Raw genomic sequence first — 13490 nt, 5'->3', positions numbered from 1 at the left:
AAGTATGTGTGTCAGACAAAAGCATCATTCTACCCCTTAAAGAACACCCTTAACACTGCACCTCTCCGATCCATGTTTGTTTATGCATAGGATAGTTAGTATTGTTGTCCAGCACCACAACTGAAAGGCATCAATTCTTCTGTCATCTTTATTCATTGTCCAACTCTCAGATGCATAGCAAGGAACTGAAAGGACCATGGCTTAGATTAGGTGCATTTGGTCTTTAAACTAATATCCGGCATTTTGGAAAAGTCCTTGCCTGCAGACTTTTCCACTGCAACACGTCTTCTAATTTTCTATACCAAGTTGTTGATTGTGGATCCAAGAAGGAACTAATTGATAATTTCTATCATTTCTCCGTCTACCATGATGTTCGGCATAGTGGTAAGAAGCTGCGCCCCAATCCCAAAGAAACACGGTTTGAATTCACCAGCTGCTTGGGAGAAGGATGGGCAATCTCCGAGCGATTTACTGCCTCTGAAAATCCGTTGGAGGGTCAGCTATGGGTCAGTTCCGACTTGACGGCACACACCTCCATCACCTGTTGCCTGCTGGCCCAGTGGTGAGGATTTTAGTTTTCCTGATGTTGAGATAATACATATTGAAGGCTGTAGGCTTTGATCTGCTGCAGCAAGCCTTTCAAATACTAGCACAGCGACTCTCCGTCAAAAACTTTAAAGTGCCTGAATACTGAAAAATTAATTCCCTTGGTGATTCAGGTAGGCAAGCTTCCAGCCGCCGGAGGCCGAGCTTCTGGCAGGCGAGGTGGGGCTTCAGGGCGACGGTCCTAGGGCTTCCGGAGTTTGGGGCGGGGCTTCCGGTGGAGGCAGGCTGGCTGGGAGTCGGAGGTGGTGAGGCTGAGCTGGGAGCTCGGCGGAATCCAGCTTGGCTATGGCGGCGAACCTGAGTCGGAATGGCCCATCACTCCAAGAGGCCTACATGCAAGTGGTCTCTGAGAAGTCTCCGACCGACTGGTGAATGCCAGGGCGCAGGGCGGGTTACCTACGGGCCTAGTCAGGTAGAGGGCCAGGGACCTTCCCGCTGCTCACGGTTTTGTCGGGTGGATGTGGTGGGTGGGGCGCCTCGACAGAGACGAGTCCTGAGGTGCTGCGGCTGCTGGGGTCGCTGCGTGCGCCCTCGGCTGCTCTGCGCTCTCGGCTGCTGTACACTCTGCCTTCTTCCCCGGCCATTTGCAGGCAGGTTGGACACGGTTGGGGGCGCTTGGGGAGTCCGTGGCGCGCCGTCGAGCCAGCCCTCAGGCTTCCTGCGTTAGATTCTTGGCCTAGCCATGAGGAGCGCTTCGGAGCAGGCGTCCTGCAGACAGGTGCACACCGGGAAGGAGGATGCTACACCGGCCTTGCGTGCAGCTGGGCCCTCGGAAGTGACTTGGCTGGCTGTGCGGGTATCCGCTTCCCCTGCAAACCCCGAACCAGGAGCGCAGCAGGCTTTGCATCCCTGAGCCACAGCAACGTGACTTCCGGTGGTACTGGTTCCCCACTCGCAGAAAGCCCCTTCTCCTAATTTCCCTGTGATGTGCTCCACTAGGCTGTTGTGCAGCTAGGCTTTGCAGTATTGGAAGCCGGGAAATTAAATGTCTGCTCTGTGTTGAAATTCTCTGTCCCTTTCCCCCCGGTCCTCTTGCTTAAGTTGTCTTCCCTGATATATTTTGGAATTGCGCTGCCAATCCAAAGGCATTCAGGTCCACCAGCTTCTCCGAGCAGTCCTCTCCCATGCCTCTGAAAACCTGTTGCAGGACCAGACTACATAGCAGTCAACACAGGTGGTGTATTTTGAGCTTTTCCTAAACAACATGCCTCAGGAAACTCTATTAACTTTGATAAATGTCGGTAGTTATAGAAAGGTTTCAGGACTTTTGTTCATAGTATTGCTTTGACTCGAAGGCAATCAACAACAACAACAGTACTGAGAAGTATGAGCATGGTTGACTGAAGCGACAGCTACTGTAGTTTAGCCCATCTCTTGGCTAGGAGCTGTGGAGCTGCTTCTTCTGGGGCCTGGTCGCTCAGGTCTGTGGCCCTGTGCCTGTTCATTACCTGCCTCCACTCATTTAAGGGTCACCGTGTTCTCATTTCCTGTGTTCTGTAGCTTTCACAAAATGAATTATTGTAACACCAGAAGTCAGAGACTACTTTGACACTGGCTGTTCAGGAAAGACCTTTAGAGTAGTCACTCCCCAGAGCATGCAGAAACTTTAAAGAAACACCCCTGGGCAAGCAAGGCAGCCACCAATACCCCAGGCAACCCCCGGACAGCACTCCCTCTAGTGTGCAATTCCTTCTAGCCAAACAGTACATCCTCTTTGGAAGACATCTAATTAGGGTAGGATATCTGCAACTACTTTGCTGGACTTTGCCTTTGCCTTTAGGAAATTGTCTTTTTCTAAAAATTTATTTTTTTTTTAAATTTTACGAAGGTCTTAATCTGCTGACGCCACTTTTGCTCCCTGTGTTTGTACTTCAGGTGGCCCTCAGACCCTTCCTGAGACTTCAGACTCTGTTGGAAATATTTCCACCATCAATACCCCATTCTCACACCCACATAAGGGCTACTTAGCTTTGGAATCTGGAGGCATCTCTGTCCCTTTTCAGAGCTAAATGATGGATATTGCTTTTCTAAATAGACTTAGTCATTTTGGAAGTGTCCAAATTCTGCTTTTCGGTTTTCTTCCCAGTTTCTTGGAACTGTCACTGGTTTGGGTATATGGCCCCCTTTGAGGACTTGTCATATTTCTTGCCTTACCTTGGTCTTCTTAATAACTCTGTTATTCACAACCCTTGCCATGGGGCTTCCACCCTATCTCTTTCTTCCTTAGGATGCTCACTTACCCAGCCAGAGTCCACCTATCTTACAAAGACATCACCATCCTATACTGCTGTGCCCTGTTACAACATTTCTAATTGTACTACTCAGTGGCATGAACCATCCAGACCTCACATAACACCTGTTAAAGTTTTGACCCAGTACTGGGGAATCAATCCCTACTCATTAGTGAAAAATATATTTGAGTTGTGCCATACTTTCCTGCTTAAAACTATGGTGTTTCCTATTGCATGTTAAATAAACCCTGATACTGTGTGTCTGTCCCCCTCCCCTCCCCCTAAGCTGACACGCCCTTCGTGACCCAGCTCATATCTACTTCCCTGACCTCCTCTCCCATGTATGCATTTTGGCCACACTGGCCTCTTTCTGTTCCTCAAACTTGCAAGCTAGTTCTGCTTCAGAGTCCTTACTCTTGCTGGTTCATCTGCCTGGGTGCCCTTCTTCCATATTGCCCCAGATTACTCCGAAGCCTCATTTCTCTGTTCCAATATTAGCTTCTCAGAGAGGCCTTCCTTGATTCCTAGGTACTTCCTTCAAAGAAGTACCTTCACTTCTTTAAACCTTCACTTGTTTCCTTGTCACTGCCCTCTTCACTGGAAACATAAGCTGGGATCAGTGCCTCATGCTGGGAGTAGAGTTGTACTCAGATGAAGGGCAAACTAGGGAGTCCAAGAGACAACGTTAGAAAAGATCAGATGCAGGTGGTCTCCATCTGGTGATGCATGAAAGGTGTCCTGCACAGACCAGAGAGCATTGAAATCAGCCCTGTGAGCCAGATGGGATGGCCTTGAGCTGGTGTAATTATAGAGCATGGAGTATATACAGCCCCATCTTTCACACTTCATCTCAGGTCTGTCTTAATCTCACCCAATTTTCCATCTTAGAGTGACCATTTCTCTCTCCCCCACACAGTTACTCCCTCACAGAACAGTAGTATGTACGTGTGTGTTTATTTTGTTGCTTCATTGTATAGTCAGTTCTAAGAGTAAAACCTTTGTGTAACTGTTGACTGCTGCATCCCCATTACTTATAAGACGGATGACGTTTGGGGAGACACCATACTTCCTTGTTGTTCACAGACTTGCATACCACTTTGCGAGGTGGAACTCAGTAGGAGTGGGAATGAGCCTCTCACCATTCTCTCTTGTGGCTTAGACAGGTGCCCAGGATATTAAGAATGAAGCCAGAGTGTATTTGGAGGATGTAGAACTTGATTCTTATGAGTTGCTTGATTCCTTGTAATAAGACTAAGTTGAACTATCATCATCTTTGAGATCACTGCTGCTTGTGCCAGTGTTGATGTCTTCTGGTAGCCAGGCCTTGCAGCCATGAAGAGGAAGTGGTTTCATAATCTGTGGAAAGAAGGCTGTGCCCTCTTCCCTCATACCTCCCAATATCTATACTTTGGCCAGGCTGAACATCTCCCACCTTCTCACCTTCTTAGTCCTTCCTCTGGGATCTCTTCTTCAATCACTTTGTATTCTTCTCTTTATTCTGTTGAGTGATCTTTTTCTTTGCAGTCTGTTTATCAGGCCTAGCTCTAATTTCTTCTCTTTCCTGGATGAAGGCAGCTCTGCCCAGTGGTATTGTTAAGATCTTTGGACCTTATTATAGTTGTTAAGGTCATGGAAGCTAGTGAGGAGCTCATTTACTCACTCCTTTGTCTGTGAGACATCATCCATGGGGCCAGGGTCTTACTGGTCTTGCTGTTGCTAGACATCAGTACTCATTGACCTGCAGGGTAGAGAGGCTGGAAGGATGGTGTTGAAGGTTTTGGAGCTACCACTATGGCTGGCCTCTTGGCCACTTTTTCCAGAATTGTTCTTGAGTAATCTTGACTCTTGTCAGGGCACCATCCATGGCCCAGATTCATAACATTTAACATGTGTCCTCAAGCACCTTTGGAGCTCAAGTTGATAAACCTGAAAGTTTTCCAGAATTCTTATTAATAAATGAATATTTAAAGCAGTATTTGTAAAGAGGAGAAAGAAAAGTTGGATTGTCATAAGTGGGGCCATTAAGACCTAGCTGGATGTCAAACATTTATAACCTCTGAAGATGGCACCCATTGGGGTGAGTTGAGGGCAAATTTGGATGGCCATTTAACCTGCATACCCCTCCGTGGGACACTTCTCTGTACTTCTGATAAGAGCTGGTACGTAAGGAATGCAGCCAGGGGAGGCCTGCTAGACCAGCCTTTCTGGTTTCCTGGAACAGCTGGGTGGGTGTGCACAGCATGTTGGCACTTCACTGGTGCTTCTTGTGTTTCCTCCTTTAGGGTGCTTTGGGTTCACAATTTGTTGTTGTTGTTGTTGTTATGTGCCGTCGAGTCGTTTGTGACTCATAGCGACCCTATGTACAACAGCCCTAAACCCTGCTCTATCCTGTGCCAATCTCATTGCCTCTGACACACCCAACCCGATTACCCCAGTCACTGAATCAATCCACCTCATAGAGGGTCTTCCCCTCCTGCGCTGTCCCTCCACTCTGCCCAGCATGATGTCCCTCTCCAAAGATCTGTCTCTTCTTACAACATGTCCAAAGTATGTCAGGCGAAGCCCCAGAATCCTTGCCTCCAAGGAGCAGCCTGGTTTAACCCTCTCTAGGATGAATCTATTTGTTTTCTTGGCAGTCCATGGTACATTCAGTACTCTTCTCCAGCACCACAGCTCAAAGGCGTCAATTCTCCTTCTATCTTCCCTAGTCATTGTCCAACTCTCTGATGCATAACAAGTGATTGCAAAAACCATGGCCTGTATCAGGCAGACCTTAGTCTCCAGAGAGACACCATTGCTCTTGAGTACTTTAGAGAGGTCCCTAACAGCAGACTTTCCCATCGCAATACGTTTTTTGATTTCCTGGCTACTGGTGCCAAGAGTGTTGACCGTGGAGCCAAGCAAACTGAAGCTGTGAACAATCTCAATCTCTTCGCCATCCATCCTGATGCTACCAATTGGTCCAGTGGTGGGAATTTTTGTTTTCTTGACATTGAACCTCAGTCCATATTGAAGGCTGCAGTACTTGACCCTCTGCAGTAAGTGCATGAGGTACTCCTCAGTTTCAGCGAGCAGGGTTGTGTCATCTGCATGATGCAGATTGTTGATAGATCGTCCACCAATCCTAATGTCACGCTTCTCCTCATAGAGCCCAGCCTCTCGGATAATCTGTTCTGCATACAGGTTGAAAAGGTATGGAGACAGGACACATCCCTGGTGTATACCCTTCCCAATTTTGAACCATGCAGTGTTGCCCTGCTCTGTTCTGACTACTGCCTCTTGGTCCAGTATAGGTTTCGCATTAGCACGATTAAATGTTCTGGGATTCCCATTCTTCTCAGAGTCAGCCACAGTTTGTTATGATCCACACAGTCAAATGCCTTTGCGTAATCAATGAAACACATATAGACATTCTTCTGGTATTCTCTGCTTTCAGCTAAGATCCATGGATCACAATTTGTAGGTTCCTGGTTTTTTTTGTCTGTTTGCACCTGGTAACCATTTTCAAAAGTTGCTGTTTTTTTCCCTAACCTATTAATGTGTTCAAAATTGCCATATCTTCACAGCTTATTTTTTAACTTAAGGTAAATTTGCTTAGTGATCTTAGTAGGCTGTGTTTGCCCTTGCAGCAGGGTAAAGGGCAGGTTGGGCCTGCACCACCTCATTGTAGGAAGGCCTCACGGTCCACTGCTCAGCACCTGCAGGGGTCTGCTCACAGATGAGCACAGAATGTGGCAGAGTTCTTGGGGTGCAGCATGAACTGTGATAGATGCTGTGAGGACAAATGATACCAGAGTGCTGCTTATAGAGTCCACTTGTGTTTTATTCCAGGGCTCTCTTTACTTATGAAGGCAACAGCAATGACATTCGAGTGGCTGGCACTGGGGGTGAGTATGACCCAAAAAGAAAGTGAATGTACTTTCTTGTGGATCAGGATGAAGGAGCAAAGAGAGAAAGGTGCACTTATCTGAGGGGAAAGAGCTATGATTCTTGCTACCCATCACACTTGGCTTGTGAGCCATTGTTGCAGGAGGAGAATGACTCTGGACCTGTGTGTGGTGTAACTGCACTGGAACCTCCAGTTCAGGGTGGCCCCCACAGACCCCATCCACTCCTCCTGCTGACTATGCAACAAGCCCTAATGACCATAGGAAGCTTAGTTAGAACTGGGGAAGAAGTCCTCAGCTGCTCCTTCCGCCTGAGCAGCCCAGGCCTTCAGTCTGTCTGAGCAACTTTGACTAACTCTGGGTTAAAGGAAAACACTCTTGCTTTTCTAGCCGAACAGTGTAGCAGTGCTGGTATCTTCAGGTTAAGAGAGCTGGGAACAAGGCCCCTCTTCCAGCTCTTTGTCAGTCCATGGTCAGCCCCACATTGCAATCCTACCCCAGTCAGCGGCAATTAGGAGGATGTGCTACATATGAGTTTGCCTCGTGTTCATGGAGAGCTCATTGAGAGGTGTGGAGCCTACAGAGGGGCTTCAGGCTCAGGAGAGCTGAGTATGATGCCAGTTCAGGCCAGCCCACTTAAGGGATCCAGCTTCTCTCAGTCAGCAGGAGCCCTTTGGGAGAGGCCTCAGTGAAGTGGCAGGGTGTGCAGAAGATGGGATATAAGGAGTAAGACTAGATGGCTCCTGGTCAGGACCCATTAAAGAGGCTCACCCCCCACCGTTTTTCCTGGGACTTTACCAGTCAGTATGCCATTGTCACTCTCCATATACATTTCTCCAAGAGGAGCATGCATGCTGCCCTGATAAGTGGACAGCCAGGTTATCTTGTTACCTTCAGTTGGAAGAAAACTCTGTTATTTATTTGTGTCTCAGTGCCAACCCAACTGCAAAAGGTTTACATAGGAAGTTTGAGCCAAGGATCTGTAGGAAGCCACCACACCCTGTCCATACCCTTGAGTATGACACTGTTCCCTCTTATTTTGTCTCCTTAATGTAGAGCCTGGATAAAGGCTTAGAGGACCTGGCAGAGATGGCCAAGGATATTAGTCGGCCCTGACCAGGACGGAGAGTCTCCTTTTAGTGTAGTACTCACACTAACAGAGAATTACAGGATCTGTTGTTTCCCATGATGATAAGGACAGCTCTTTTCTGGCTCTTTCCTGTGGCCCCTAAGCTGTGGGGCATATAGACTACCCTGCTCTAGAGTGGACTGTCACTGTTACTACCTTTGTCCTTACCTTCTACCTCCTTTTTCTTTGAAGAACCTCGGCATTACAGGTAAGCACCAGAATGTCTGTTTCCAGCCACTGCTTGCGCAGATAATGGGGGTGAGACAGGCTGTGTTTACAATGAGACGAACTTTTCTTTGTTTTTTCACACTCTTTGACTATAGAAGTTGGGGCTGCTTGTCCCTTATAGATGAAGCTTAAGAACTAGAACTTTATGGGGGCAGACTGCCCAAGCCTAAAGAAGAGCTAACCAAACATTGTGCTTTGTTGCTTCCTAGTTCCCTGGGGGCAGTCTTGTGGGATACCTGACCCCTACAGCCTACAGGCTGGGACAAAAGTCTGGTATCAAGTCTCCAATGACCACCATCTTTTCTGTGTTGCTGAGGCAGAGGTGCCTTGCCCAGCCAGGCCACATTCTCCTCTTTTGAGTGGTGCCCTCATAGTCTTGACTGAGGGTGGGCCAGAAGGGACAGCAGAGATACAGTCAATCCAGACCTGCGCTTCCTGGCCTTCACTATGTCCTGTTAAGAACACCTGCCCATAGTGTCTGCATCTGTAGCCACATTGTCCACATGTTCTTTCTAGCACCTCGCTCTCCTGGTCCTTTCTTTTCTGGCACCCAGTTCCTTGCCTGCACCAGAAGGAAAATAGCACTGGGCCAATGTATATGTTGGGAAGAACTCCTACCCTAAGGCACAGAGGAGCTTCTAGACTTGTCTTATGGTAAAAGAAGGTTCAGAGGGAATCTGTGGAAGCTGTGGCTGCCTAGAGGATGTTTGCCCCTTGCCTGCCTCTACCCTTTTCTCCTGTCCTGCCTTTTTCTGGTATATTGAGCAGCCCAAATTGATCTGTCATGCCTGTGTCAACAACTTGACTTCCTAAGACCTTTGCATGTACCAGGTACTATGATAGAAGTAAGAATTAAGTCCTTGTTTGCGATGGTCTATTTCGCGCAAGGATATTCCTGTGGCTTATCTTTACTGGGAGCTTCCTCAAAAGATGAGAGTGTCTAGCCTAGGTATTGGGAAGGTTTAAGAAGTGAGAAGGCCAACCCAAGGGCTTCATAGCCTTAAGTGGCAGCATGAACAAAGCTCCGCTGGGAACTCAGCTGCCATGGAACATGGATAGTCCTAATGTCTGTGTTGTATTGGGCACCCCTCAGTGCTGTGGGCATTAGAGACCTGTGAAGGACAGTGGGCCAACTTAAGTCTCTTGACTATCACTGACAGAGGCCAGGCACTAGTCCCTAGGGGAGGTTTAGCAAGACATGATGAGAAGTGGTACGTAGGCCTTGGGCTCTGCCTCTGACATCCTGTCATAAAACTCATACCCCTGACCATTCTGGTGCTGAAGCCACAGTTCTTCATGGATTGTGGCAGCAGTACAGTAGGAGTGATGTAGAAACCATCCTATGGAAAAACTGCATTTGTCCTTTATTACCAAAGTTACTTATTAATTTAGTGGAATAATTTTTAAATTATTATATGTAAAAAGTCACCTGAAGTGCTTGTCATAAATGAGAATTCCTAGGTCTCACCTCAATTCTGATAAATCAGTTTAGTTGGGATGAGGCCAAAGGTCCCCTAAGATGACATTGATGCAAGGGGTGGGCGAGAAATGCTGGTTAGGGCTTGGCTCCCACTCTGATGGGCTGGGTGCTGGAGTAGGGGAGTTCCCTGCCTTTGACACACACCACCCCCCTTTGTGCCTCTCCTGCAGAGGGTGGCCTGGAGGAGCTGGTGGAGGAGCTGAACAGCGGGAAGGTGATGTACGCCTTCTGTAGGGTGAAGGACCCCAACTCTGGCTTGCCCAAGTTTGTCCTCATCAACTGGGTATGTGAACTGAGAGGAAGAGAAATGACTTCCTTTGCTGTAAGAATTGTCCCCAAATATGAAGCATCCAGAGGAAGCAAGGCTGAGGGAGCCATACATTAGATGCTGTGCTACCAAGGAGTGCTCCACTTTAGTTGAGTCTGTTGCCTTCAGAAGCAGAATTCTTTTCCCAGTGGAGCTCAGATACCAACAGAACAACCTATTGCTGGTTAATTAACAGTTAATTCATTGTGGATTGGAAAATGTCTTGCTTTTGTAACACAAAATTAAAAATACAATCCTGAATTATTTCTGTGCTGTTGTGTTCCGCTGAGTTGGAACCACCTCATAGCTGACCCTCTAAGTGGGTTTTCAGAGGTAGTAAAGCACACGGGAGGAGATTGACCCTCTTTTCCTAATAGATCAGCTGGTGGATTTGAACCAACTATGTGCTTTTGAGTTGGCAGTGCAATTACTTACCACTAAGCCTGTAAAGCTCCCTTTACTTCTAGTGGGTGAGACAAAATTAATCCCAAAACCTTGTTCCCTCATCTTCTTCAAGAGAGTTGGTCTGAGAAGAGTATCCAGAACCTCTGGGAATCTTCAGACCATGGTTTCTGCAGAGCTGGGGTGAGAGAGCAGAGGCAGTCTGCAAAAGACCAAAAATAACTCAAAGACAATAACCAAATCAACTGCCTTCAAGCCTGTTCTGACTCATTGCTGCCCTCTGTCCTGTTTCAAAGATCTTAAATCTTTGCAGGAGCAGGATGACTCACCTTTGTTCCCAGGAGGGGCTGGTACAATCCAACTGCTTGAAATTGTCTTTAGTAGCCCAACACCTAACCCACTGTGAGCCTAGGATCCTCTTGTAATAGGACAGAGCCCCAAAATTGAGGATTAGAGCAATTTGAAAGAGATTCTCCATAAGGGAAGCTAGCAGTGGGTCATTTTGCTTGGAGGTCTGGAGACCTGCTTTGTATGACATAACCAGGGTTCTATATCCTGCCTTGGGGCAGTAGAGGGAGCCAAAAGCCTGAGGAGATGGTGACCTTGTGGGGAGGGGCCCATGTTACAGTCTACAACAGCAGGGTGGTGCTGGTATGCTTTTGTCTCAGACAGGAGAGGGCGTGAACGACATGCGGAAGGGAGCATGTGCCAACCACGTCAGCACCATGGCAAGCTTCCTAAAGGTGAGATGGGTTGCGGGCAGAGACCATAATGAGACCAGAGTGTCTAAGTGTAATGGGTCTTTTCCTGGCTGCCCTCAAAGGGGCAAGGAACAATATTTTCCCTGATCTTGATTGCAGGGAGGCCCCTGCTGAGGCTCAAATACCTATGTCTGATGGCAAATACTACCAGGGATTTGTAGGAAAAGCTTGCTGCTTGTGCCTGCTATGCTAGCAGGTTGTTGACCCCTCCAGCAGGTTATCAGAGGCAGTAAATGACACACGAGAGGATAACCTGTCCTGCGGAGCAGCTGCTGAATTCAAACCATGCAAGACTGCAGTTCAGCTTTTTACCACTAGTCCACTAGAGCACCATCTTTTATGCTTTCCCATTTAGCGCATCTCTAATTGTCATGCTGCTAGGTGCCATTGAGTTGAGAACAACTCATAGCAACCCTATGAACAACAGATCTGAACCCTGTCTTATCTTGTAACATCCTTATTATCTCCAGCATGATTGAGCCCATTGCTTCATTTGGTGTCAATCTATCCAGTTGAGGGTCATCTTCTCTTTCACTGACCCTCCACTTTTCCAGGCATGATGTCCCTCAATAAGTAATAACCTTGCATAACAATATACACACATATGTGAGACAAAACTTTGTCATCTTTGCCTCCAAAGAGCATTCTGGCTGTACTTTCTCTAAGACATACTTGTTTGTTCTTTTTATAGCCCCTGGGATACTCAGTACTCTTCTCCAACACTGCAGCTCAATTGCATCATTTCTTCTCCTGTCATTATCCAGCTTATTAGATGCATAACAAGTTATTGAAAAGACTGGATTGGGTACACTTTAGTTTTTAAATTATTATCATTGCTCCTCAGTAATTTGGAGAGGTCCCTGACAGCAGACTTTCCCATTGCAATACGTCTTTTGATCGCCTGATGATTGGTACTAAGGTTGTTGGTTGTGGACGCAAGTAAGATGACACTGACAGTTGTTTCAGTGTTGAGAATTTTTATTATCTTGATGTTGAGATGGCATCCATATTGAAGGCTGTAGTCTTTTATCTTCTACAGCAAGTGCTTCAAATTCTCCTCACTTTAGCAAACAGGATTGTGTCTGCATAATGTAGGTTGTTATTCCTCCAATCCTGATGCCACATTCATCTTCATAGAGTCCAGCTTCTCGAATAATTTGCTCAGTGGACAGATTGAATACGTATAGAGAGGCTACAACCCTAACATACACTTTTCATAATTGTGAACTATTTGCTATTCCTCTGCCCTATTCGCACAAATAGACATCCTTTCTGATTTTCTTTACTTTCATCCAGGATCCATCTCACATCAGTATTGATATCCCTGGTGCCACAATTTCTTCTAAACCCAGCTTGAACTTCTGACGGTTCTCTTTGTATTGTTCTAACTGTTTGGGTTTTTTGGTTTTTTTTTATTATCTTCAATATTTTTCTTACCTGACCTATTAATGATATTATTTGATAATTTCCATATTCTATTGGAACACCTTTTTTGGGAATGGGAACAAATATAGATCTCTTCTAGTCCATCCATCAGCCAGGTAGCTGTCCTCCAAATTTCCTAACACAGGCTGGTGAGCATATCCAGGGTTGCATCTGTTATTTGAAACATTCCATATGACAGTCCATTGATGCCTAGGACCTTATTTTTGGTCAGTTCTTTGTGTCTTTAATTTCTCCCTTCATTACCATTGAATTTTGATAATACAGTATTTCTAAAATAACTCATTGTCAGCCAATTCTTTTTGGTACCATGATTCTGGGTATTGCCTTGGTCTTTTAGTATTTCCTGGATCATTCAAGATTTTCCCCATAGCTTCTCTAAGTATTGCAGCTTGAGGCTTGAGTTCTTCCATCTTGAGAAGTGCCATGCAAGTTCTTCCCATTTTTATTCTCCAGCCCTATTAATGGACTATTCCAGCATAGTCTAACACTTTGCTTTGTCTTCTCAAGTTGTCCTTTGGAATCTTCTGTTCAGCTCTTTTACTGTAGCATCTCTTCTCTTTGTTTTGGCTTCTCAATGCTGTAATTCAGTTTTCAGGGTCTCTTCTGACACAAAGGTTGTGATCCCCTTCCCTCCACTGGCTTTTGCTGTCATCATGATTGGTATTCTTGATGTCATCCCATAACTCATCTGGTCGTCATTCATTGATGTTCAGTGCTTCAAACCTAATCTTAAAATGATTTTTGTATTCAAATGGAATAGGCTCATGATCATATTTTGGACTTGTGGACTTATTTTAGTTTTCTTTAGTTGCAGTTTGAACTTGCGCATGAGTAATTGATGGTCTGTTCCACAGTCAGCACCTGGCCTGGTTTTGACCGCTGATATTAAGCTTCTCTAGTGATTCCTTTAGTAACTAATGCTTACCCCCACAATAAGGGATTTATCTTTAACTGCTCCACAAATTGCTGTCTGTCAGATACTCCTCTAAATCTGAACATTCAGATCAAGACAG

General features: G+C 46.2%; 1 protein-coding gene across 1 annotated transcript in view; it reads left to right on the top strand.

Moving 5' to 3' along the window:
• The first annotated feature begins 891 nt into the window (after positions 1–891).
• Positions 892–13490, top strand: part of DBNL (drebrin-like) — a 20804-nt gene continuing 8205 nt past the window's right edge. Inside the window, 4 exon segments of the mRNA XM_006903576.1 lie at positions 892–974; positions 6669–6724; positions 9732–9844; positions 10939–11013. Of these exon segments, the coding sequence (XP_006903638.1) occupies positions 892–974; positions 6669–6724; positions 9732–9844; positions 10939–11013 (327 nt within the window).

Source organism: Elephantulus edwardii, unplaced genomic scaffold, assembly GCF_000299155.1.
Source record: "Elephantulus edwardii isolate Elephantulus edwardi_28Jun2011 unplaced genomic scaffold, EleEdw1.0 scaffold00111, whole genome shotgun sequence".
Lineage (NCBI taxonomy): Eukaryota > Metazoa > Chordata > Mammalia > Macroscelidea > Macroscelididae > Elephantulus > Elephantulus edwardii.
This window is presented reverse-complemented; position numbering and strand designations above follow the sequence as displayed.